At 39.6% G+C, this 27,960-nt stretch overlaps 2 protein-coding genes across 11 annotated transcripts in view; one reads left to right on the top strand and one right to left on the bottom strand.

The window, feature by feature from the left end:
• The window catches only part of LOC106872449 (cyclin-dependent kinase 12), a 150,618-nt gene extending 147,795 nt beyond the window's left edge, over window positions 1-2,823 (bottom strand). For all 8 annotated transcript variants that reach the window (XR_008264937.1, XR_008264936.1, XM_052970862.1 and 5 more), the window contains exon 1: window positions 1,299-2,823. Coding sequence is in view for 6 of the 8 variants with exons in the window: in XM_052970862.1 (XP_052826822.1) it covers window positions 1,299-2,326 (1,028 nt within the window). In the remaining 2 variants the exon portion in view is untranslated. The remainder of the gene's footprint in view (window positions 1-1,298) is intronic.
• The window catches only part of LOC106872453 (inositol polyphosphate 1-phosphatase), a 46,942-nt gene extending 18,999 nt beyond the window's left edge, over window positions 1-27,943 (top strand). The window contains exons 1-8 of one of the 3 annotated variants that reach the window (XM_052970866.1): window positions 2,907-2,969; window positions 8,972-9,205; window positions 14,200-14,411; window positions 16,153-16,270; window positions 18,300-18,446; window positions 24,560-24,728; window positions 25,946-26,300; window positions 27,621-27,942. In XM_052970866.1, the coding sequence (XP_052826826.1) occupies window positions 14,202-14,411; window positions 16,153-16,270; window positions 18,300-18,446; window positions 24,560-24,728; window positions 25,946-26,300; window positions 27,621-27,764 (1,143 nt within the window). In that variant the 5' untranslated portion in view covers window positions 2,907-2,969; window positions 8,972-9,205; window positions 14,200-14,201 and the 3' untranslated portion in view covers window positions 27,765-27,942. Of the gene's footprint in view, window positions 1-2,886; window positions 2,970-8,971; window positions 9,206-14,199; window positions 14,412-16,152; window positions 16,271-18,299; window positions 18,447-24,559; window positions 24,729-25,945; window positions 26,301-27,620 lie in introns of those variants that run through there. The other 2 variants (XM_014919461.2, XM_052970865.1) reach the window with 2 other exon arrangements.
• Window positions 27,944-27,960: the final 17 nt, after the last annotated feature.

The raw sequence follows: 27,960 nt of genomic DNA, 5'->3' as shown, positions 1-27,960 counted from the left end.
ATTTTTCTGTATATCTGCGTATATATTTATATAAATATGTACAGTATATACACATTTATATAACATGCACTTATACAGTCACTATTTTATTTTTATTTATATACATATATATATTAACACATACAAATATGTGTATATATATAATTTCCAACCTTTTTTCATTCGACAGTACGATTATTAAAGGCGCTAATTGCGTTACGACATAGCAGCAAATTTTTTTGAAAGTTTCATTATATAACCAAGTATTAATATTGTTTTAAGAAACTGGCGCTCCCATTAAGACTTTGCAGCAAAGAAACAATATACACACCAGTCAAGTGCATTAAGAACCCTTCTATTTTCTCAATATCCTAGTAATTTACTGGCTTTTATTAAAAATACGCGGCGCGCGGTGATTAAAAAAAAACCCCACTTAGACCCACATACAATTACACTTACATTCAAATAGAGACAGACATATATTCGTATTCATCATACACAACACATATTTAGTTATGCATAAAAAGGAAAAAAACTGAGAGGACTGTGTTGAGTGATAATTAAGTAATTAACCTATTTCGTTTGTGTTTTGTTTATAATTTTAAAGCTTTTCAACATTTGGCTATAATAATGGTTATGATGGACGTGAAATACATATATTGCAGATGGTTGAGGCTAATATATATATATATATACACATATACACACACACACATATATATACACACACACACACACACACACACATATATATACATATATATACACACACATATATATACATATATATACACACACATATATATATACACACACACACACACACACACATATATATATATATATACACACACACACACACACATATATATATATATATATACACACATACACAAACATATATGCCCGTATACGTGTGTGTACTTCCAAGAACTAGGCTAAAAACGCATTATGCTTATTTTGTGGAATGAGTGTGTGTATGCACAGAGTTTAATATAGTCGATAGTATTTGTTAGTATAGATAGTGGAGTTAAAAGTTGGATGTTATCAGTTAATGTTTGAGACGAAAAACAAAACCGGTATCACTAACAAATGGAGATTAGAGAACAGAGAGAGAGAGAGAAACAAGGGGAAAAAGAAAACCCAGTGGTTTTATGTGTGTTATCAAATAATTCAGTGTAAATGTTTTGAAATGTTTCTGTAAATAGATGTAGATATAATGTAATGACTTGTTTAAAATGTATTTTACTGTAGTGTTTGTGAGAAAGAAGGGAGGGGGGGAGAAATTTAATAAATAAAAAATAGTTAATTAATCTTACCTTGGCGGTGTATCTTCTCTCCTGGCTCGATGTGGTGGACTAGGTGTTCGAGATCTGTACCGTTTCCGAGCAGGAGAGATGGGGCTATTACCCCTTTGGTTCCGATAACCGAAAGACTGTGTTCTGTCGTTGTAAGCCCTCGGCGGATCCGGGTAAGCCCTTGGAGTGTCTGTGTAAGCCCTAGGGGTATCCGTATAACCACGATTGTCATCGTAAGCCCTCGGAGGAGGTTCCGGAGAGAAAGTTCGACTGTGGTTTCCTTTTCTGTTGCGGCTCCGTCGTCGGCTAGAGGACTGGGCCCCGATAGTATGATCGCGAGTTTCACTGCGATAATGATATTGGGGACTTCGAGTGTAGCCTGGTTCGGGCCTTACTGGAGACTGGATTTCCGCATAAGCCCTAGGCGTTTCAATGTATGCTTGCCGGGACACTTCAGCATAGGCCTTCGGAATTTCGCAGTACCTCCTCGGCGAAGAAATTGATTCCACATAGGAAGTTCTGTCGTGTCGGTCCAGGCGGTCACGATCAGTCGACCGTGACTGGGGTAGTGGTGGAGGTGCTTGGTGGAGCTGTGGATGTGATTCAGTCGGCGAGTAACGACGGCTTTTTTTGCTCTTCTTGCGGGTTGGCGGATGATAAGGGGTTGGACTTCTACTTCGGCTCCTTCTACTATCCAGCATTGCAGGCGAGTTGCTGTGACTTCTCTCAGTCAGGTACATCTTGATAGCTGTCGCCGGAGATTGTCCCCGCTTGTCTCGTTCCCGGTTCGACGCAACCCTGCTGCTCGGGTGACCAGAAGCCGGTCCACAATCAATGGGCGACTCTAGGTTGGAATCCGAAGACAGTTCATCATAGTCAACTAATGGTTTAGTCGACGAACTAGATTTCTCTCTTTCACGTATCCGCTTTTTTTTCGATTTGTGTTTTTGTTTCTTGTGCTTCTTTAAACTTGATGGCACCAAATGGGCGTAGGCCCGTGCATCAAACTCATCAAACACGAGGCCTCTGTGGCTTCGTGTGCCAGGCATCGTCCACTACAAACCACACTGTGGCTGTTTTCTATTGTTGGTTTAAGCCGAACTTGTTGCACATGACGCTGTCGCAAGATGGCTCGATAGCCCTGTTTTAAAAATACCTCAATTAAACCGTCTGTTTGTTTAAGAATGAAAGTTATTCCTGAATGTAAGCAAATGAAATAAGGATAATGGTTAAAAAATATTATAAAGGAAGCTGTTTTATACTATTTAAATATAATAATTGAGGGAACTGTTATAATATCATAAGGAAGAGAAAGCACAACAACGGGGGGGAATGATCTCATTAAATTTTCACCGGTATTGAGATAACCACACCGTATTTACTAAAAATATCTTTGTCATCAGATTTAGTAATCCATATTCTAACAAAAACATAAGCTGATGACTAAAATAAAAGCATATCTATTAGAATTTTATCCGATTATGTTTTCTATAGTTAACACTATATACATTAGTCGCCATTTTACTTTGATTCTTCTACAACTCTAGAACGCAATGGATTCTGGGAAAGACCTCACAAAACAATGACGTATTGCACATATTGAAATTATATTCTTTTCAGTTGGAATTCTATCTTAGTTCTTTCCAAGGCATTTTACAAATTACTTGTTGGGGAAAAAAAAAAAGAAAACAGGTTTGAACCGTTATTTTTTTTTTTAATGTGCAATCAGAACGTAATAAATGTCTTTTTCTTAAAACCGTATTACAATACAAGATTATGCACTGATAGAATGGTAAAGCGATATTTTTTGTTTTGTTTTTGTTGATATTGCCATATAAGATAGAACTTGAGATTTTGTCCGCAAACGTCAACAAGCTTAATAAACCGAGTTCACTTCCGAATGATTGCGAAAACTTCCATATAATTACTGGTTTAATATACTTTTTTTTTTAATAGTAATATTTCTTTCGCGATGAAATTGTCGTTAATTTCTTTGAAAACATACTTTATTATTTAGAAAGTGGACTTCGTTCTCTAAGCTTGTTCAGATTGACATTTTGACAGGTGCCTAAGCCAATATAATACTTCCTCTAGGAAAATAAAAAATAATGACTTTCTTCATTAATCGAATATAAATTCATTGTCATGTCCTTTGAGATTTGATATCATAAATTTAAGAACTAAAACACTATGTATTCAATAAGTGTTTTTGTATTACTCACAGATACTATATAAAAATATTTATATATTGTCTGTGCGTACAATATACGTATCTAACTAAACTAATCAAAATAGGTTTTCTATTTCTATATCGAAGTATCTGAATGTGTGAAATTCATATTTCCAGCGCGCGGGCGCTCACGCATTTTTATACATACTTACTACCCTAGATACACCACAAACAATTGAGAGTTGAAACACCGTGCGAACATCCACACACATACAGCGGCTATAACCGAGTTTCATACATTACACTATGTATATGTAATGTGTGTGTGTGTTCCACTAAACCTATATACACACACAATCGAGAGGTAAAACACTTCTGTTTCCAGTGAGATGTATTAATTGCAGATGTAGAAAGAAATTAGATTTATGGACAGTTGCTATTATTTTATGAGGAAATAAATTATGAAAGTGGTGCAAATATTACCTCTAAAAGAATAATAGATTCATAGTAAATTAGCTTTTAACAAAGTCATAACGATATATACCTATCGTTATTATGTAGTATTAAGGTCATTCTGTGTTTATTTAAGCCATGCCGTGAAATATGTATTAATGCACGACATTTAGTGTATACAGTACAGAAAAGAGAGCTGACATACCCCTCGATACATGGGTGTATGTGTAGTACTTTTCTTCCCGACTTATTTATTAGGGTGTATGAACCGAAATTGTGAAGAAGTGAAACTTTAAAAGCCGGAGTATTTGGAAAGACTGCACACGCGCATATATGTGTGTTTGTGTGTGTGTGTGTACACGCACATACACATACTACGCCAAAAGAAATTCCAACGACGAAACTGTTTATATCCATAACTTCAGCCACTACCCAACTGTAATTAGAAATTTAGTCACAGAGCCTAACAGTTGATTTTTCAATCTTAGGTAGAGAGATCTTCGAAACGGCCACACCCCATTATAATGAGTTACTGTCTGGAGGTAGCTTAACCTCCATTCAATCTAGATGTTTCCATTAATGTAACTTGGAGCTATTCGACTACATATCTCAAGAAACCAGAAATATCAAACTCTAATTACCATAACGTCAAAGTTAGCCATATATGCTTAGATAATATCACTTATAACATTTCACCCCACACTCCAATCTGAAACTACCTAAAATTTCATTTACTGCACACTGAGAAGTGCCCCTCAGAGGGCATGACATATAGAGCAACCCTCATGTTATCCAATGGCATCACAAGTCATTACATGAGTATAACAGTCAATGTTTTCAAGGGAAGATTTATGCATCACATGCACTCCTTCAGTTGTAGGGAAAGGAGAAAACTTCACCTCCCTGTCCACTTCTTCTGGAGATTCTAGGATCAAAGAAACGACTTCCCCAACATCATATAGAGCATCCTTGACAGGGCCTCTCCTTATTCACATGGATTTTGTATTTGCCAACACTGCTTCCATGAGAAACTATATATACTCCAGCAGCTCACTGTATCCATCAGTTTGAAAAGCAACATATCCTATTGTCACCAGAAATACACTCCATTATTGAACTTCAAGCCATGAGCCACTGATAACTCAGAAATACCACCCTAGGCCTAACTAACTCACACATAGTTGCAAGATGATACAATCCCTGCCATCCATAATAAAATTATTGCCTATTCTGCCCATTATAACTATGACCTACAATGACTTGTCACACAATTTAATATATAACTTCTTCACATAACTGTTGTCACTGAAATATCACATCTTCAAAATGTCAACTTACTGATGCCAGTATCCTGTCTGACTACCACAAGGAACTTAATGAAAAAAAGTATTGTCACTAACTGCAGCACTCATGTAATCTGAATTGACCAACCAAAGACTAAATATTCCCACCCAGAAGCCATTTTTAGATTTCTTAAGTTTTCTCTACTCTAACAGTAGATATGTTCCATGTCCACATAGCTTTAATGATAAAGGAATCAAATTGATGGACCACATCAGGAAAGTTACAAAGAGAGTTATAGCCCAATTAATTAAGAACAGCAGTAGACTAGATGTGATGCAGTTTGGTTTTGTGCAGGAGAAGTATTTAGCTAAAAGCAAACCTTTGTACTTGGCGTTCATTGGTCTGGAAAAAGCCTTCAACAGTCTCAGAACTCTGTGATGTGGCAGTTTCTGTGAAAGCAGGGGATGGAAGAATGACTTGTGAAAACCATACAAACTATGTACAGGGGTGTTGACAGTAAGGTGAAAGTTGACTGTGAGTGAGGAGACCCCATGGGATTGCACCTAGAAAGTTACCCTCCGAGGCACAAGTCTGGGCAAGGTTGTTTATAGAAGACTAGCTGTTGCCCACGCATAGCAGCCTCCCCTCTCCACACCACTGGTGTTATCCAAGGGAAAGGCAAAGGGGCCGATACAGCTTGGCACCAGTGATGTCGCAACTCATTTCTACAGCTGAGTTAACTGGAGCAACATGAAATTGTCTTGCTCAAGAACACAACACACAGCCTGGTCCGGGAATCGAACTCACAACCTCACGAGCGTAAGCTCGATGCTCTAACCACTGAGCCATGAGTACGACTAATTTAAGGTACATGTAGGAGTTCACTAGGGATCATTTCTCAGTCCCTAGTGACAGTCTATTCATCACTGTCCTCCAAAGCTGTAACAGAGGAATGTAAGAGTGGCTGCCCTTGAGAACCACCATATGCTGGTTATCTCATTCTCAAAACAAAATCTGTAATAGAATTAGAAAGGATATTCCAGGTGTGGAAGCAAAACTAGAATGAAAGGGTCTTAAAGTTGCCTTAGCTAAGGCCAGAGTTCTAGTAAGCAAGAAAACAGACAGAACTCTACTTCTGGTAAATAGCCTAGCTCAATACAGGAAAGGTATAGGCAGAAATACCATATGGTGTACCCAGTGTAAGCAATGGATGCACAAAAAGTGCAGTGAGATAACAAGAAAGTTAACAGAGAAAGTAGTGTTTGTTTGTGGAAGATGTACAGGAACACTAAGCACTAACGACACACAGGAAATAGATTTTCTCAATTGCACTTGAGGCCGCCTAGAGGTCATAGACAGTTTCTGTTACCTAGATGACCTAACTAACAGTGGAGGAGGATGTTCTGAAAGTATAGTTACCAGAATAAAGATAAGATAGAGAAAGTACAGAGAGATACAACTGCTGTTGGCTGCAAAATATCTCTCGCTCAGAGTAAAAGGCAGATTGTATGATACTTGTGTATGAACAGCAATGCTCCTTGGCAGTGAGATGCTGACCCCAAATGCAGTGGACATGCAAAGACTACAGCATTACTCAGCTCCAATCACTTGAGAGTAGAACCAGCACATATTACATTGCCCTCATTCATTCTCTGTTTGTGCTACCAGTTACCCCCTTGCCACCCTCCTCTAACTCTTCCACCCCTTATTCTTATCATCATTCGTTCCCACCCTATTTTCATCAATCACCTTTCTATACCTTCAGTTATCTCTCCCTCTTCTCTGCCATGTTTTCGTCTTATCTGCTATCATTCTTGACCCCTCTCATATCTACCATCTCACCTCACTCTTTATAACTACCCTTATGTACCTTTACATCACCCTCCTCACCACTCCTACACTATCAGCTACACCTCCTCCACCTTTGTTCATCGCTTAATACATTCTTCTCTACTTCCATCTCCAACCATGTCGCTCTCCCCCCACACTCTTTTGAAACTACCCCTGTCCCCACCCTCTCCTATGCTCACCTGTTTGTCACTTTAGGGTTTGCTCAGGCACCCTATCACTATTATCTCTTCTTCTTTTCAGCTACTCCCATCCATAGGTGCAGGCATGGCTGTGTAGCAAGAAGTTTGCTTCCCAACCACATAGTTCTGGGTTCAGTCCCACTGCATGGCACTTTGGGCAAGTGTCTTCTACTATAGCTTCAGGACAACCAAACACCAAAGCCTTGTGAGTAGATTTGGTTGATGGAAACTGAAAGATGCCTAGCCATCCGGTTTCACCAGTCCTCAGTCAAACCGTCCAACCCATGCTAGCATGGAAAGCGGACGTTAAACGATGATGATGTATATATGTGTATGTGTGTGTGTGTGTGTCTGCTTGACAATTGGTGTTGGTTTGTTTATGTCCCCGTAACTTAACAGTTCAGCAAAAGAGACTGATAGAATAAGTATCACACTTAAAAAATAATAAGCACTGGGGTTGATGCATTTGCTATACTCAAATGTCCTTTAAAATAACTAAGGTTTGAATATTTAAAAACAATGCAGTCATGGCTGTGTGGGGTTAAAAAACTTGCTTCCCAACAACATGGTCTTGGGTATTGACAATTAGTGAGAGTAAACAGCTGAGAAGTGAAAGAAATTGGAGTTGATGTTGAATATAAGTTATCAAGGAACAGGAAATGTTGCCTGAATTCTTTAAAAGAGAGTAAACTCTGCTAAAGGTAACCAGGGAAGAATGATGGTGTGAACCAAACTGACAGTTTAAGTCTACAAGAATTCGCACTTGGTTTATCTTATTTAATTATCCACAAGTGTCACCTGTTCATGGTAACATGGTTGCTCTGTGAACTGCACATCAATCCAAGATAAAGATAATACAACATTGATTAAAGATTAAAGGTACCAAGCCCTGGCTGTTTAAACCAAGCATAAACTCATAACAAAGTAAGGAAGAAATCTATAGGGGACTGCTGCAAGGTACAGCCTTAGAACCATTACTGTTTATTACAACACTTACAAACAGCTATACACACCATCTAGTATTCCTTTAAAAAGGAATGATATATTCAGTAATGTAGTCCTAGCTACCCCATGTCTGAATTAATCCTTTTGGCAGTTAAACCAACCATATCTGGCCTAAATATTCTTCCTGGTTTTTGTTCAAACAAACCAGATTTGGCTTCTTACACCTATCCTACAACATCATGCTAAAAATACACAATCACATCATCAAAATCTCAAAGCTACAAAATAATACTTGATTAATTCAAAACAATGTGAATCAATAAGTGTTACATTTGGCAGAGTAATGTGAATGCCAAAGTGTTAAAGATGGTTTTATCGTGCTGAAATACTTTTGATCAGCACTGGTTAGAAAATAGTTGTTCCTCAGTTTAGTACATGAGGTCTTTATGTGGTCACCCAACCTACTAGATATAGCAGTTAAATCTTCCTCAAATTACATCCTAAAGCACCCACTACACTCGGAGTGGTTGGCGTTAGGAAGGGCATCCAGCTGTAGAAACATTGCCAGATCGGATTGGAGCCTGGTGTAGCCATCTGGTTCGCCAGTCCTCAGTCAAATCGTCCAACCCATGCTAGCATGGAAGGCGGACGTTAAACAATGATGATGATGATGATATCTTTAAAAAGGCAACATTAGATGATGTAGTTTGAGATGCACTAGGTCAGAATTAAAAAAAAACGCCTTGGTTAAGACTGCATGTGTGTCAATAACAGAAACACTCTACTCTTTTTTGTTTTCTTTTCTACTCTAGGCACAAGGCCTGAAATTTTGGGGGAGGGAACCAGTCAATTAGATCGATCCCAGTACGCAACTGGTACTTAATTTATCAACCCTGAAAGGATGAAAGACAAAGTCAACCTCGGCGGAATTTGAAATCAGAACATAAAGACAGACGAAATACCGCTAAGCATTTCACCCACCGTGCTAACGTTTCTGTCAGCTTTCCGCCTTAGAAACACTCTACTCTACCATCATGGTCTTTTAGGTTGGTGGCTTCCAAAATAGTTACAAAACCTTTGTATGATTTTTTTCAAAAATCCCGAACCCATACATATATTTTAACAAACAATTCTGCTATTTAAGACATTAAATGAAACAAAAATTGTTTTAGAGAAAGAATTTATTCATCATCATCATTTAACGCTCACTTTTCCATACTTGCATGGGTCAAATGGAATTTATTGAGCAATTTTCTGCAGCCTGGTATTCTTCCTATTGTCCTATTTTCTGCAGCCTGGTACTCTTCACCTGCTTCTAAGAAACATTATATTTCCCAAAACTAGATGGTGATGTTCATTTACAGCCATCACATGATGCCAAGACAAGACATCCATCTGGTGTCCATGGATACTAAGGACTGTACAGTAATCATCCCGGGAAATACAGACTATCATCGTAAGAAACACTGAATTTGTGGAAACGTGTAGTGATGCATTAAAATATTTATAGATTCCATTCATGGATTATTATTATTATTATTATTACTATATTTATCCTACATTATATCGGCACAGCTCAGTGTAACCCAAAAAACTGGTATTGATAATTGGTATCTTCAGGCTGTAGCCAGCATAATAAAATATTCAAAAACGCTACCCGTAAAGGATATACAGGGTTATTCAAAAAGAAAGAGCAGATTTTAAATTTATTTTTAAAACAAACAGTAAGAGACACAAACACATTCTCCATATTTCTTGATAGGGGAAGGTTTAAAGTTTATTTTAAGGTCGTATGCACTCAACATGAGCACCATGGGTTGCTTGACAAACATCGAAATTTATTTCTGTGAAATTTTTATGCTATTCATAAAGATGGCCCTGAGTTGAGAACAGTAGAACAATGTCGATGGTCTATGCTCCATGGGGAAGGAAGGGATTAAAAAGAACAAAGATATCACTTTCCATTAAAATCATCATCATCATCATCATCATACAACCATTTTCCATGCTGGCATGGGTTGGATGGTTTGACAGGAGTTGGCAAGGCCAGGAACAACACTGGCTTCCATTGTCCATTTTGGCATGGTTTCTACAACTGCAAGCCCTTCCTAATGCCAATCTTTTTTCAGAGTGTACTGGGTGCTTTTTACGTGGTACAATCACCAGATAAAACAGTTAATTCATAAGTAGACAAGGGGTTATATTTATTCCCTAGAAAATATTCCTCAGAACTGGATTGTTTTTCTCCCACCTTTGCCACTCCGACCCTCTAATGCTAAAATATGTCAGGGAGCCAGAAGTAATCCAGCAGACACCAAAAGCATCTCTAAGTTGATGGGTCTCGACCTTTTCTCGCTCAGTACGTCTTTTCACTGAAACGCATTTTGCAAACACCTTTTTTAAAAAAACCCCACTGCACAACACCTTGGCCAAATACCTTCTACTGATGACCTGGACCAACCAATGCCTTGCAAGGGAATTTGATTGATGGAAACTCTAGAATCCTGTTGTACACATACACGCACACACACATATGTACATATAAATATATATACCTCCTGACTGGCCTTCGTGCCGGTGGCACGTAAAAGCACCCACTACACTCTCGGAGTGGTTGGCGTTAGGAAGGACATCCAGCTGTAGAAACTCTGCCAGATCAGATTGGAGCCTGGTGTAGCCATCTAGTTTCACCAGTCCTCAGTCAAATCATCCAACCCATGCTAGCATCTAAAGCAGACGTTAAACGATGATGATGATATGTGTGTGTATGTTGGTTTGTTTATATCCTTGTAACTTAGTGGTTTCAGAATAGAGACTGATAGAATAAGTACCAAACTTAAAAGAGTAAATAGTGAGGTCAAATTGTTCAACTAAACCTTTGAAGGTGATGTCCCAGCATGGCCACAGCCCAGTGACTGAAATGAATAAAAGAGAAAAGATGTGACAGAATTTAATTTGTGTGCAGTAGTTTGTTATCTCAATCTGTACCCTACCCTTTTTTCTTTCTCTCTATTCCAAGGTTTCAGGTAAACAAAGGTGTAAGAGCTGTAGCCCCTTATTGTGCTGGTATGGTCATGTGTTGCATATGGATGAGAACAGCTGTGTGAAAAAGTGTCATACCCTAGCAGTAGAGGGAACCTGTGGGAGAGGTAGACCCAGGGAAACCTGGGATGAGGTGGTGAAGCACAACCTTCAAACGTTGGGCTTCACGGAGGCCAATGACAAGTGACCAAGACATTTGGAGATATGCTGTGCTTGAGAAGACCCGGCAAGCCAAGTGAGACCATAACTGTGGCCTATGTCAGTGCAGCATAACCGGCCCATTTAAGAGTACCCTTCAATCATTGGACAATAAACTGTGCTTGTGAAGACCTGTTGAGTCAAGTGAAGTCATTGTCGTGGCCGATGCCAGTACTGCCTGACTGGCATGTAAAAAGCACCCACTACACTCTCAGAGTAGTTGGTGTTAGGAAGGGCATCCACCTGTAGAAACTTTGCCAGATCAGATTGGAACCTGGTACAGCCTTCTGGCTTGTCAGTCCTCAGTCAAACCGTCCAACCCATGGAAAGTGGACATTAAACGACGACAATGATGATGATGATGGTTGCTGGGTAGGGGGATATCAAGAGGGAACTGGGGGAAATACTGGGGTTTTAGGGGTGTTGTGATTTTCCCAGGGAAAATAAAACTTAAATGCAGTACTGTGTGCAATGTGACACAGTTACAATGCACATTGTAGTCCAGCAGTCCTAGTTAATGACATTTCAGACATGAGCATCCCCGCCCATATTTTATTCAGTCACTGTGTATCTAGGCCCAAACCACAGATGTGTGTGTGTGTGTATGGTTGTAAATAACTATCACTTCATACATGTGATTCTGTCTGTTTCCAGTTTTTGTGAAAAACAAGTCTGGCTATGAGGAAATGTCACCTTACCTAGAAATAGGTGAGGGTTGGTGACAGGAAGGGCATCCCGCTACAAAAAATCTGCCCCAACAAATTCCTTCTAACCCATGCCAGCATGGAAAAGTGGATGTTGAATGATGATGATGATGAGGTCAAACCTAGTACTTGCCTGGTACTTACTGTATCAAAATTGGAAGTGCGAAAGCAAAGTAACACCCAAGGGTATTGAAAGTCAGAACATAAAGATCAACACTGGATTAACCATTAAGCAAAATGGGCACATGCTTAGGACATCAGGGGAAGTGGAGGGGCACCACAAAAATGGTAAATAGTTTATGGTACAAAAGAAATCACTTTAAACTTGGTAAAATAATATTCAAAGTGGTTTATATAATTGGAAATATAATTTCAAAGTTCATGGATCTGATCAAAGACTTAGCAATTAAAAGAAGTCGGAGAAGACTTTTCAAATATAAATAATAAAGTGGAAATATACAAAAAGAAACATTATTTTCCATCTTACTGTCAGGTTTATTCTTTTACCTGTTTCAGTCATTTGACTGTGGCCATGCTGGGGCACCGCCTTTAATCGAGCAAATCACCCCCAGTACTTATTCTATTGGTCTCTTTTGCTGAACTGCTAAGTTATGGGGACATAAACACACCAACACCGGTTGTCAAGTGATGGTGGGGAACAAACACACACACACACACACAAATATACATGCACACACACACACATATATATATATGACGGGCTTCTTTCAGTTTCCATCTACCAAATCCACTCAGAAGGCTTTGGTCGGCCTGAGACTATAGTAGAAGACACTTGCCCAAGGTGCCACACAGTGGGACTGAACTTGGAACTGTGGTTGGGAAGCAAGCTTCTTGCCACACAACCACTCCTGTTTTGTTTCATTTTGAAAAATAAAAATTTATTTTATTGTTTATTCGTCGTCATCGTCATGTAACATCCACTTTCCATGCTGGCATGGGTTGGACAGTTTGACTGAGGACTGGCAAACCAGGAGGTTGCACCAGGCTTCAATCTGATCTGGCAAGGTTTCTACAGCTGGATGCCTTTCCTAATGCCAACCACTCCGAGAGTATAGTGGGTACTTTTTACATGCCACCAGCACAAGGGCCAGTCAGGCGGTACTGGCATCGACCATACTTGAATGGTGCTTTTTATGTACCATTGGCACAGGAGCCAGTTAGGCGGCATTGGCTATGACCCACACTCGAATGGTGCTTTTTAAATACCACTTATTATTGTTTATATTTTGCATTACGTATATATGGGGGTACCAAATGCGTTTAAGTGCTTAGTATATCTATGGATATTAATCTACCCCTGATAAAGATATGCAGCTAAATACCACAAGATATTTTTGTCTGTCACTCTACTACTTATGCTGTTCTAAGTAAATTTTGGCAATTCTATGTTTAAAAAAATGCCATTCTTCAACAGAAGATATTTTAAATAATGGATTGTATGCTCTAATAAACAAGAAATAAAACACAAAGAAAATATTTTTAATAATGGTTCCTCCTGGTTTGAACAACTTCCAAAAACTAGTCTTCATTCAAAGAATTTGTTTAGCTGCTGGTCAGTATGAATAGAATAGACCTATGATCAAAGATGTTCCAGTTGTGGTCATTTCTTTCATGTCATTAATAATGTACCTAGGACACCTTTATCCAATGTATCTCACCTTTTCTTTAAGGTTGTAGGATATGTCTGCTTTGAGAGAGATTTGGCTGCTATTTCTCTTAAGTTAAGCAACCACATAGAGGCTCCCTTATGACTCCGAGAAGTTATTGTCTGGTTTTTTAAGATTCTGAAATTATGATTGATCACAATGCTCTTTGCTTGTTTTCTTTTTACTCTTTTATTATTCTTTCTTTTTTTTTAATGTTGACATTATGTCCCAAAGCAGAATGGCACGGTTCACAGACCTTGATGGTGCGTGGTAATGGTGGTTTGACTTAAGTTCAATACATCTTTCATCAATGTTGTTCTGCCATCATCCTGTCCTCTTTTTTTTCTTTCTTTTTTGCAAACATAATCTTTTTAGGACTAATTTTTCTTCTCTGTTTTTCTTTTTTTACTCCTTTTCTTTTTATTAAAGAAATGAAGATATCAGAGTTAACGCTTGCAATGATACGTGCAGCCAAGAAAGGATCAAACATTGCCATGATTATCCGTTCCGAAGATGCCCTGCTACATTTATTGGTCGAAGAAAAAACTGGTAACCAGAAAAATGTAAGATTTGTTCAAGACTTCAAAACACTGGCAGATGTCTTGATTCAGGAGACTGTTCGCTATGATCTGGATCAAAAGGTAGGATCATCATCATTATCCTCATCATCATCATCATCATTTAACGTCCACTTTCCATACTGGCATGGGTTGGATGGTTCAACTGGGGTCTGGGAAGCCAGGAGGCTGCACCAGGCTCCAGTCTGATCTGGCAGTGTTTCTACAGCTGGATGCCCTTCCTAACGCCAACCACTCCGTAAGTGTAGTGGTGCTTTTTACATGCCACCGGCACAGGGGCCAGAGGAGGCTGGCAATGGCCACGATCAGTTGGTGCTTTTTACATGCCACTGGCATGGAAGCCAGTCAAGGCAGCGCTAACAATTTATCCTCAATAGTTATCACTTGTTTGATCAAGTTCACTGAAGGAGTGTGTTAAGTAGCTGAATATTCCACATACACACATATATGTGATTTTAATGTAATCCTGAAGTGGAATGAGCATGAGACAGTTTAACAAGGCTGGACCATTTAATTACATGGACAATCCATTCTCTGGGCTTCTGCATAGTTTCCATCTACTTGGTTGCACTCAGAGGCCTGTGTTGACCCAAGGTTATAGAAAATGACTCTATCCCTAGTTGCCACTCTGTAGAATCGAATGTTTGAACACCTGTAAGATAAATGATGGTAAGGTATTGTAGAGTGTGTTTGTATCTATATGTAATTACTGGTATTGTTATAGAGAGCTGGCCCAAAAGCTTGCCATAGTGTGAAGTCCATCAAGGGCACCCAAATAGGTCACGATAGGATTTGAACTCAGAATCTAAAGAGCTAGATTATATATCACAAGCATTCTTACAGTTCTACAAATCCACTTCCCTGGATTGATCCTTTTTTATTGATTCCAAAAGGATGAAACCACCACAAAGTTCAGTTCTTGATGTGCTGTGGTGGCTTACATGCCTCAATGACCCTGAAAGATAGGCTAGAGTATAAACCCCTGCTAGGGCCTCCCATACTAGACTAATATGGACCACCTCTTCCCAAAGGTAAAAAATTTGACTCAACACTCCTCCTCATTATTATTATTGTTGTTCAGTAGTTTTATTTTTATAACGTGCTTTCACTTCACTACCGAGCGCAGCTCTGTGTGCCTTGGGTATGTGCAGTGGTTTGCTGTGGTGCTCTTATGGTTACTGTATTGAAAGTGTTTTGCATAGGATGTGTGCAGTGCCCAGTAGTGCACTTTTCTGCATGTTATATATATTTATAAGTCCTGGTGTTTTTGTTATGTATTTGTCTGAATATTTTTTTATTATACCTAAGGCACCTACTACGATAGGAATTGTTTCTGTTTTTAGATTCCACATTCGAGTTATCTCTATTTCCAGGTCTTTGTATTTTGAAAGTTTCTCCATTTCTTTTAGGGAAACGTTGTCATCTGCTGGTATTGATACATCTATTAGAAAGCTATTATTATTATTTAGCATCCATTTTCCATGCCGGCATCGTTGGATGGTTTGACAGGAGCTGGCAAGGCTGGAGAGCTACACCAGGCTCTAATTATCTATTTTGGCATGGTTTCTATGGTTGGATGCCTTTCCTAATGCCAACCACTTTAGAGAGTGTACTGGGTGCTTTTTATGTAGCACCAGCATTGGGCCTTTTTACATGGAGCCAGCATGAGTGTTTTTTATGTGGCACCATCAATGTTTTTTACGTGGCTCACAGCACCAGTTCTTTTACTTGTTGAATCTACTTATTGTTTGTTTGAACCATGCTGTGATCAATGTAATATCTCAATATATATATTTCTCTCTAGTTCCCTGGACTTGGTAAGAACCTGTATGGTGAGGAAAGCAATAAATTTACAAATGCCCTGGGTGAAACGATCTGTGTGACTATCGAGCCAGACCAAGAGAAAAATGTGGAATTGCTAGGTAAGTGAAATATGGCAGCAGACACACAGTGTTGTGATGAGGGTTAATTTATAGAAACAGGTTGAAGACGGGGATTTGAGATGGCAAGAGGCAGGTCTTCACACTGGTTGTTTATTGACTTATTCACACAGGTGTGGTTTTATGGTTAAGAAGTTTGCTTCCCAACCACATGGTTTTAGGTTCAGTCCTACTGTATGGCACCTTAAACAAGTGTCTTCTACTGTAGCCCTAGGTTGAACAAAGCCTTGTAAATGGATTTGGTATATATAAACTGAAAGAAGCCCTTACCATGGATTTCTGTCAAATCATTTATTATAACCAATATATGTAACATACCTTTCAAGATACTTGGACCCTTAATGAAATACTCAACAAAATAGAGGTACTGTCCATCCATCAGGCTTCCCCTCAGTTTCCCTCATCATAAAGTTACTCATAAACTTTGAGATTAAACCCATGAACTCATGATTGCTAAGTAAATTTCTTAGCCACTGAGCCATGCCTTCATAATTGGCACCTATGGCTTTGTTGATAAAGACATTACTAGCCACCTTAATGTAGAAATAATCAGCTTTGTCTTTCCTCTTTTCAGGGTCAATAACATAAGTACCAACTGAGCACTGGGGTTGATGTAATCAACAAGTCCCCTTCCCCCAAATGTCAGGCCTTGTACCTGTGGTAGAATGGATTATTATAAGTGAGAAAGTAGCACTTGCAATCAAAGTGACACTGGGGTACAAATATATGAAGCCCAATACACCCATCATGACTACCCGTCTGATAGGGGTACACCAGGCACATGCATCACAACCATATGTGCGTGACATGGTGACCTCATATCAAAATAAACAGTGACATGGTGACCTCATATCAAAATAAACAGTGCATGACCTTGCAGGTGTAGCCCAGTTAGAATTTTCTTCAGGTCGAGTAGCCCATTCCACTCAAAAGGTCCCTGAATAAGGTTTGTTTAAGGATGTTGAGCAAAACACCCATGTTTCCAAAGGTGAATTATCCAAACCCCAAAGAATTCCTCTCAACACATGGCTATGATGCTCCCCCCCACTACTTCTGCTCGTGATCAGAGATGCACATATCGTCAGCCACCAAGGGACATGCTCAACTGGTTACGGTCAAACAACTGACAAGCAAATCTGTGGTATTGAGCTGAATATTTGTTGTAGCCCATCTTTTATACCAAGACAAAACAATGTACATGATAACACTTCCAATCAATATTATTATTATTATTATTATTATTATAAGTGAGAAAGTAGCACTTGAAATCAAAGTGACACGGGGGTACAAATATATGAGGCCCAATATACCCATCATGACTACCCGTCTGATAAGGGTACACCAAGCACATGCATCACAACCATGTGTGCGCGACATGGTGATCTCATATCAAGATAAACAGCACATGACCTTGCAGATAGGGCACAGTTAGAATTTTCTTCAGCTCGAGTAGCCCATCCCACTCAAAAGGTCCCTGAATAAGGGTTGTTTAAGGATGTCGAATGAAGCTCTCGTGATTCCAAAGGTGAATTATTCAAACTGCAAAGAATTGCTCTCAACACATGGCTATGATGCTCCCCCCATTACTTCTGCTCGTAATCAGAGAGACACATATTGTCAACCACCGAGGGACATGCCCAACTGGTTAAGGCCAAGCAACTGACAAGCAAATCTCTGGTATTGAGCAGAATATTTATTATTATTATTATTATTAAAACAGCAAGCTGGCAAAATCACTAGCACATCGTGTGAAATGTTTAGTGGTAATTTGTCTGTCGCTATGTTCTGAGTTCAAATTCTGCCAAGGTCAGCTTTGCCTTTCATCCTTTCAAGGTCAATAAATTAAGTACCAGTTATGCACTGGTTTGATGTAATCGATTAGTCCCCTCCCCCAAAATTTCAGGCCTTGTACTTTTAGTAGAAAGGATTATTATTATTATTATTATTATTATTATTATTATTATTATTGCTGTTGTTATTATTATTATTTCTGCTACTCTCTCTTTTTTAGGCCAAGTCCTTCATGGAAACCACGAAGCAGCCCGTCTTTTGGCACAAGCTATCAGTTCCCAGCCAGAAAGTGCAAATAATCCTCTCCTGGATCAAGTGCTTGATGAAATTGAACTGGACAAAGTTCGAATCTGGATTGACCCAATTGGTAACGCTTGAATAATTTCCCCTTGGAATGTGGAAAATTGTTTTCTTAGTTTTTAGGTTTTATGTTTGGCTGCATTAAAGTTTGACGAAGCAATTGAAAATTTGATGTGGAGACATCAAAAATTGAATCCATCACAAAATCCAGTCCTTATTGTGGTATAGTGGTGTGTGTATCTCAATGACAAGTCAAAGGTTAGAGGTCAAACTAATGTGGGTCACCTCTGATATCTGTGAGAGGAAAAAAAAAAGAAACCTGAAATGAGTAAGGTTATATTTAGATGGAGAGGAATTTACATAGAATATGTGAGGTACTCATAGATGATCTTTTGTAATTAGGGCTGTCAGAGATTTGCTCTACATACATGTTTGTTCCATTTCATATCATTCCAATCGCCCAATAATATTTGGTACTGTTTTATGGTGCCATATTTTTCTAATTTCGATCTCCAGGTCCTTATACTTGCTCAGTTTTTCAAACATTTTCAGAGATAAGTTAAGGGACATGGTCAACTGGTTAAAGTCAAGCAACTGACAAGCAAATCTGCGCTTATGAGCAGAATATTTGCTGTATAGCCTATCTTTTATACCAAGACAAAACATCAGTTAAGATCAAAAGTCATGAGAGCCACTGCTTTGTATTGCATCTGGGTATTTATTATTATTATTATTATTATTATTATTGAGTAAGAGAACAGTGCATGGTATCAAAGTAACATTGGAGTACAAATATACGAAGCCCAGTATAGCCATCATGATTACTCATCTGATAAGGGTACACCAGGCACATGCATCATAACCATATGTGCATGACAGAGTGATCTCAAATCAAGATAAACAGTGCATGACCTTGCAGGTGGGACCCAGTTAAAATTTTCTTCAGGTTCAGTGTCTCATCCCACTCAAAAGGTCCCTGAATAAGGGTTGTTTAAGGGTGTTGGATAAAACAATCATATTTCCAGAGGTGAACTATTCATACCCCAAAGAATTGTCCTCATCACATGGCTATGATGCTCCCCCCACTACTCCTGCTCATGATCAGAGATGCACATGTCGTCAACCACTAAGGGACATGCTCAACTAGTTAAGGTCAGACAACTGACAAGAAAATCTGTGTCATTGAGCAGAATATTTGCTGTAGCCCATCTTTTACACCAAGACAAAACATATACATGGCAACATTATTATCTTTTTCTACTCTAAGCACAAGGCCCGAAATTTTGGGGGAGGAGGCCAGTTGAATAGTTCGACCCCAGTACGCAAATGGCACTTAATTTTCCGACCCCAAAAGGATGACAGGAAAAGTCAACCTGAGCGGAATTTGAACACAGAATGTAAAGACAGACGAAATACCACTAAGCATTTCACCCAGCATGCTCATGTTTCTGCCAGCTCACCATTACCGTAACATTATTATTATTATTATTATTATTATTATTATTATTATTATTATTATTATTATTAAGGCAGTGAGCTGGCAGAGTTGTTAACATGCAAGGCAAAATGATTAGCAGCATTTCATCCGCCTTCAAGTTCTGAGCTCAAATTCTGCTGGGGTCAGCTGTGCCTTTCATCATTCCAGGGTCGATAAATTAAATACCAGTGAAACTTTGGAGTCAATGTAATCGACTAGTCCCCTCCAAGCCTTGTGCCTTTCGCAGAAAGCATTATGTCCTGTGAAGGTGGTGAGATGGCAGAATCGTTAGCACACCTGGCGAAATGCTTAGCGGTATTTCGTCTGCCCTTACCTTCTGAGTTCAAATTCTGCCGAGGTTGACTTTGCATATCACCCTTTCAGTGTCAATAAATTAAGTACCAGTTGAGCACTGGGGTCGATGTAATAGACTATCCCCTCCCCCACAATTTTAGGCCTTGTGCTTATAGTAGAAAGGGTTATTATGATGTCCTGTTGTCTCATGGAATTGGTATTGTGCTTGAAAATATGCTTCTTATTGAACCAAAACTCACAGTCTAGGATAAGAAATATTTCATAGCTCAGGTAATAGTTTTTCTTGCTCTTTACATCAGGTTGAGTGTCTCATTCCACTCAAAAGGTCCCTGAATAAGGTTGTTTAAGGATGTTGAATGAAACAACCATATTTCCAGAAGTGAACTATTCATACCCCAAAGAATTGCTCTCAACCCATGGCTATCATGTGCCCCCACTACACCCGCTCATGATCAGAGATGCACAGATCATGAACCACTAAGGGACATGCTTACTTTGTTTGCAGACTTTCCAGATAACTTTTGCTGAATCAATTGGTTGTTGTTGTTGTTGTGGTTTGGTGGTGGTGGTGGTGAACAAAGACACGAGCACACACATATAGAACATGCTTCCACACAGTTTCCATCAACCAAATTACACTGTTCACTTTCCTGACTTTTGTACATAATTCTGTGTACTATACCTGCATCTTTGATGAGTTGTAGTGCACCTGAGCACTGTACACAATAATTTCATTACTATCTTCTTTATTATACCTCAGAATTTTAGAGGCTGACTAATGTGTAGGATCGATTTATATGCAGGCAAGGGAAATCGAAATCGAACTAAAGTCGACGACTGGCACCAATGCCAACATCGTCTCCTTCATTGGACATGAAACTCAGCTTGCGAAGACTTATTGGGGCAAGCGAATGCGAAATCGGGATGGCACCTGTGCCCAGCGTCGTCTTTCTGGCACTTGTGCCCGTGACATGTGTAAGGATTTTCGAGCGAGATTGTTGCCAGTGCCCCTCGACTGGCTGGCACATAAAATACACCATTTTGAGCATGGCCGTTGCCAGTACCGCCTGACTGGCCTTCATGCCGGTGGCACGTAAAAGCACCCACTACACTCTCTGAGTGGTTGGCATTAGGAAGGGCATCCAGCTGTAGAAACTCTGCCAAATCAGATTGGAGCCTGGTGTAGCCATCTGGTTCACCAGTCCTCAGTCAAATCGTCCAACCCATGCTAGCATGGAAAGCAGACGTTAAACGATGATGATGATGATGATGATGATGATGATGATATATATACACACACACACACACACACATATACATACATACATATATATATATGTATATATGTTATTGTTTAACCCCAAAAGCTGATCCAGCAGTAGTAACTATCCTGTATTTTGTTGAGATTACCCTCATCCAAAATTTCTAGCCTTGTACCAGTGTTAGACATAAACATTGCCATAGGTAGGTTTTAAATGTTTCACAGTTAAATATAGTAACTTATAAACTAATATATTAATGATACTATAACGTGTTAATCTCTTGATGTTGGAAGGGGAGATAATAATACTGTTTGCTCAGAAAACCTGTCCTATTTTGGTTCCATAAATTCATTAATGCATTATTATAAAATTGTGATTCTTACTAATCCTAGTCTGTCTTACTATAGAGATTACTAATTTCATATATATATATATATATATAATCTGTCTTAACTTCATAGAAACATAATCTAGTAGTAATTCTTACTAAACCTTGTCTCTCTCACTACAGAGCATACTAATTAATGATATACGTGTGTGTGTGTGTGTGTGTGTGTGTAGGTGCAGGAGTGGCTGTGTGGTAAGTAGCTTGTTTACCAACCATATGGTCCCAGGTTCGGTCCCACTGCATGGCACCTTCGGCAAGTGTCTTCTACTATAGCCTCGGGCCGACCAAAGCCTTGTGAGTGGATTTGGTAGACGGAAACCGAAAGAAGCTCATCATATATATATATATATGTATGTGTGTGTGTGTTTGTGCTTGTTCCCCCATCATCACTTGACAACTGATGTTGGTATGTTTACGTTGTCGTAACTTAGTGGTTCGGCAAAAGAGACCGATAGAATAAGTACTAGACCTACAAAGGATAAGTCCTAGGATCGATTTGTTCAACTAAAGGCAGTGCTCCAGCATGGCCGCAGTCAAATGACTGAAACAGATGAAAGAATAAAAAGACATATATGTTTGTGTGTGTCTTGGTGTATGTGAAGTGTCACCATTTTATGCATGGGTTGCATTGGTTTCTTGTGGCATTACTTTACCATTATTTGCCTTTCCTGTGCCAGACCCATAACACACTGGGTCACAGCATACTTATTCTAAAACTAAGACCCAAGCTATCATATATATCATCATCATTTTTTAACTGAATGAATCCACCTCAATACTTCACCCATAAAGCGCTGGGATTTGCACTTACATAGCATGGATTACTGAGCACATTTTAATGAAAATGAGACTACCATGCTCACATCATCATCATCATCATCATCATCATCGTTTAATGTCCGCTTTCCATGCTAGCATGGGTTGGACGATATGACTGAGGACTGGTGAAACCGGATGGCAACACCAGGCTCCAATCTAATTTGGCAGAGTTTCTACAGCTGGATGCCCTTCCTAACGCCAACCACTCAGAGAGTGTAGTGGGTGCTTTTACGTGTCACCCGCACGAAAAATAGTTAAAATATCTTCTTAGCATATAATGGTTGCAAGTTTTACATCATCTGAAAAGTCATTAGTTGAACTATTAGTCCTCTTGCATTCTGGGAGGTATCGGAGTGTTTAAGTGACATTAGACCTCAACAAACGTCCATAAATTAAATGCATCTATCTGGGCCACGATCGTGGTCTGTTGTGCTTTATGTGATAATTTCTTTTCTTCAGCTTGGTACTTACTCTTGGTGCAGATTCTCTGCTCACCTTTGTCTGTCATTGATCAGACCACGTATACATAGTGCTACTTTGGCATGGAGTCTATTGCAGTGTCTGTAGTCTATTTTATGTAGCAAATTCTCCAACTTAAAGACTTCATAAAGAGTTCTGTGCAGTTGTTTATACAAAACTTTCTGTAAATTTGCTGCACAAAGAAAACAACAACAACAAAAAAATAGCAAGGGAGGGAATTGTGAAGGGCCATAACTCTCAGAAGAATAGCGTCTGGAAAATGTTGGATGCAGGGTGGATGATCATGACTGGAAGGCATCTTTTATCTGCAGGATCTGCTGAATCAGAGCTGTCTTGGTTCAAAACAAATTGCTTTTTTAGGTTTCAACTAGGCCAGAGCTAAACACCATCAACAACTGCAAGTTACTGATGGAGGTCAACTGTTGTGGAGATTACCTGGGGTTAAACAACTTATTTCTCTAACATTTGTTGGTGTTGCTTTGGCTCCAAGTCAAAGCCTTGATTGAGCAGACCTGTGATCAAAGTCATTCGTGCCAAGACCATTTCGCTTCTTTGTTTAAAGGTCACTTTATCCAGTCCTATATTATTCTGAATTCTCATGTCACCTTCCCTTTATATGAAGGTTAGGGTGAGACGAGAGGGATTTAGCTGTTATTTCTAGCCAGCTTGAGTCATGAACCTTAACGATTTTAATTGTTAAGTGTGCCTGAAATTAGCACCTTTGGCCATTTTCACAAACTTATCTATTCATTCACTCTTCCACTCCTCTGGATCACGTCACTTGTGTTCACCTTCCTGTAACTCAAGAATTACACCCTGATGGCACCTCTTCACCATTATCTTCTCTCCTTTTCCAGCAGGGGTCACCATTTATCTCTTCCACTGCAAGACACTTGTTTCTGTTCCTTTGTCATACTTCAACTTTCCTTCACCCGGCAAAAAGCTGCCCCCCACTCTTTAATACTACTACTACCCCTCAGTTGAGGGGTCCTGCATTGCAAGTTACTTGGTGACCTCACTGACGCTGGTGCCAAATAAAAAGCACCCAGTACACTCTGTAAAGTGATTGGCATTAGGGAGGGCATCCAGCTTTAAAAAACCATGCCAAAGCTGACATGAGAGCTGGATGCAGTTCTCTGGCTTGTCACGCCCTGTTGAACTGTCCAACCCATGCCAGCACAAAACATGTATGTTAAATTTCGACAACGACAATGATGATGATGATAACGATGATAATGATGATGATGATTAACATGATGACGATGATGACAACAATGATGATGATAATGTGATGATGGCGATGATGATGACGGCAATGATGATGATATCCATTTGTTCAACACAATATGATGTGATGTAAAGGTATGAGAGGTCTAAATAGGAAATCTTAAACCATTTGTGATGCTTCTTTCAATCTGTATTCTTTTTATTTCCCATAGATTCCACTGCCCAATATATCCAAGCAGCTGAAAGTAAAGCAGATGAACATAACGTTATTTCCGAAGGACTGCAATGTGTCTCTGTGTTGATTGGAGTCTATGATGTACAAACCGGTCTGCCAATTATTGGTGTCGCTTACCAGCCATTCCATCACCAGGAAGACGATGGGTAGGTGATTGTTCTTTCTTGTCAGATTCCCATAGTGGTAGTGAAACGATTGGTGAGGCCATGATATCAGATGCTCCTTTTTTGGACTCCATTGCTTAACTGATTTTGAGAGGGAGGGAGGGTTAGCAAGTAGGTGGATTTGTGGTCACGGGATCACGGGTTCGAATCTCAGACCGGGCAATATGTGTGTTTATGAGTAAAACACCTAGGCTCCACACGGCTCCGGCAGAAGGTAATGGCGAACTTCTGACTCTTTCGCTGCAACTTTCTCTCACTCTTTCCTCCTGCATCTAGCAGCTCACCTGCGACAAACTGGCGTCCCATCCAGGTGGGGAGCCTATACTCTAATGAAATGGGAAACTGGCCCTTATGAACCAGGTATGGTTCGAGAAGGAACAAACAACAACAGTACTCAGCTGGTACTTAATTTATTGACCCCAAGAAGGATGGAAGACAAAGTTGACCTTGGTGGTGTTTGAACTTAGAACCTCAAGGTATACAAGGCGTTTTTACTGTCATTTCATTGCTTCTGTCAGTCCACCACTCTATATTTTAAGTTACATTAATAATCATTTTATAATAAAACAAGCACAGATATGGCTGTGTGGTTAAATAGTTTGCTTCTAGACAGTGTGGTCTTGAGTTCAGTCCCTCTGCACAGCACCTTGGGCAAGTGTCTTCCTCTATAGCCCCAGGTTGACCAAAGTCTGGTGAATGGATTTGGCAGAAATTGACAGATAAGGCGGTGAGCTGGCAGAATCGTTAGCACATCGGGCGAAAGGCTTAGCGGTATTTCGTCTGCCGTTACGTTCTGAGTTCAAATTCCGCTGAGGTCGACTTTGCCTTTCATCCTTTTGGGGTCAATAAATTAAGTACCAGTTACGCACTGGGATCGATGTAATCGACTTAATCCCTTTGTCTGTCCTTGTTTGTCCCCTCTATGTTTAGCCCCTTGTTGGCAATAAAGAAATAAGAAATTGACAGTAGCTTCATTGAAAGCATACAAGGTAGTCATCTACCTGCACAATAGATATCTTGCTCTTTTCTATCTCAAGTTGGTATTTGAGAGAAAGGAGTAACTCTGTTGTATAGCGTGTAATGTGCTCGCTTGGCAAGCCCTGAATATCTGGTTCAAGCCCCACCAATGGTCCTGGTGCTCTTTTCTGTTTTAAATTGGTTTTTGTTTATGCACTTTTTTATTTTTCTATTTTACTTAGGTGGAAAAGCCGTTACATCTGGGGAATTTGCTATGGAGACACCAAAGTCCATTTCTTTAGTGATAAGGAAGATTCTAAAGAATCAGGGAACAATGTTATTGTCACTAGTTCGAGTGAAGACCAACGTATTCAGGAAAAGCTTAAAGAAATGTTTAGTTTGTGTTATGCTGCTGGTGCTGGATATAAGGCCTTGTGTGTATTGGACGACAAAGTTGATGCTTACCTTGTGACTAAAGGTAGTACTTACCACTGGGATACCTGTGGTCTTCATGCCATTCTCATGGCAATGGGTGGTGGAATTGCAAGCTACAAGGATTGTGTGACAGATTTGAAACGAGATCCCGACCTTCATCAGGTAAAAGTTATTCTTTTATTCTTTTATTTGTTTCAGTCATTTGACTGCAGCCATGCTGGAGCACCACCTTTAGTCAAACAAATCGACCCCAGGACTTATTCTTTGTTAGCCTAGTACTTATTCAATCAGTCTCTATTGCCGAACCACTAAGTTATGGGGGACGTAAACACACCAGCATCAGTTGTCAAGCGATGTTGGAGGGACAAACACACACACACACACACACACACACACACACACACACACACACACACACACACACACACGCACACACACACACACATATATATACGACGGGCTTCTTTCAGTTTCCATCTACCAAATCCACTCACAAGGCTTTGGTCAGCCCGAGGCTATAGTAGAAGACACTTGCCCAAGGTGCCACACAGTGGGACTGAACCCAGAACCATGTGGTTGGTAAGCAAGCTACTTACCACACAGCCAATTATGTGCCTATATATTTTTTTAACAACCTTTAGGTTTTTAACCCCAAAACTGTTGAAAGAATATGATAAGTGGATTCCATTAAGACTCCAGGTTTCCAGTGCAGCAAATCTACAGAAGTTAACATATGTATGACTCATTGGACAGGGAACAATATTTTGAACGAAAGGTGGAGTACAAATCATTTGTTTGGGGATTCAATGGAAATGTAGAGTAGTGAGATCTGTATAAGAATTTGGGATGACTCCCCCCCCCATAGCTAGACCCCTGTCTGGTCCATAAGTACCTTAAGTAGAGTTCATTATGTTACTCTTTTACTTGTTTCAGTCATTTGACTGCGGCCATGCTGGAGCACCGCCTTTAGTCGAGCAAATCAACCCGGAACTTATTCTTTGTAAGCCTAGTCATTATTCTATCGGTCTCTTTTGCCAAACCGCTAAATGACGGGGGCATAAACACACCAGCATTGGTTGTCAAGTAATGCTAGGAGCACAAACACACACACACACACATATATATATATACATATATATGACGGGCTTCTTTCAGTTTCCGTCTACCAAATCCACTCACAAAGCTTTGGTTGGCCCGAGGCTATAGTAGAAGACACTTGCCCAAGTTGCCATGCAGTGGGACTGAACCCGGAATCATGTAGTTGGTAAGCAAGCTACTTACCACAGGATATTTTTTCATTTTTATCTTCAGTTCACATTCCCATCTATGTTTTTTCTTCTGCAGCCATTAGAGATCTGTAGATCCTTCAACTATATCCAGCGGACTCAGGAGGGCCTGAAAAGGTCACTCCACCAACGACTACCTTCTCCCAGCTTCCACTATCTATGCATCATGTGTAACCATTATTTCTTCTTCTTGCAGATACGATACAACATTTCAGCAGAAGTGCCCACATCGGGAATTGACCAGTGGTGTAATTCCAATGGCGTCATAGTCTATAAAGAACCCAGAATCCTTCAGAAGCTACAGAAGCTTCTGGCAACTTCAGGGCCAACGCAACTGTAACCGTTTTTTAGGTCATCTTGGTGCTAGAACCAATCAGGAATTATCCTGTTGGATAGAACACACCATAAGATATTTGAAACTTAGAAGGGAACCAAATGCACTTTTATTGTTAGTCCTTTTTCTATAGCACCTATTTATATATACACACACATACATATATATATATATATATATATATATATATATATATATATAT

This window comes from Octopus bimaculoides, chromosome 9 (assembly GCF_001194135.2).
Source record: "Octopus bimaculoides isolate UCB-OBI-ISO-001 chromosome 9, ASM119413v2, whole genome shotgun sequence".
Taxonomy (NCBI): Eukaryota; Metazoa; Mollusca; class Cephalopoda; order Octopoda; family Octopodidae; genus Octopus; species Octopus bimaculoides.
Note: the sequence above shows the minus strand (reverse complement) of the source record. Positions and strands in the feature narration are given on the sequence as shown.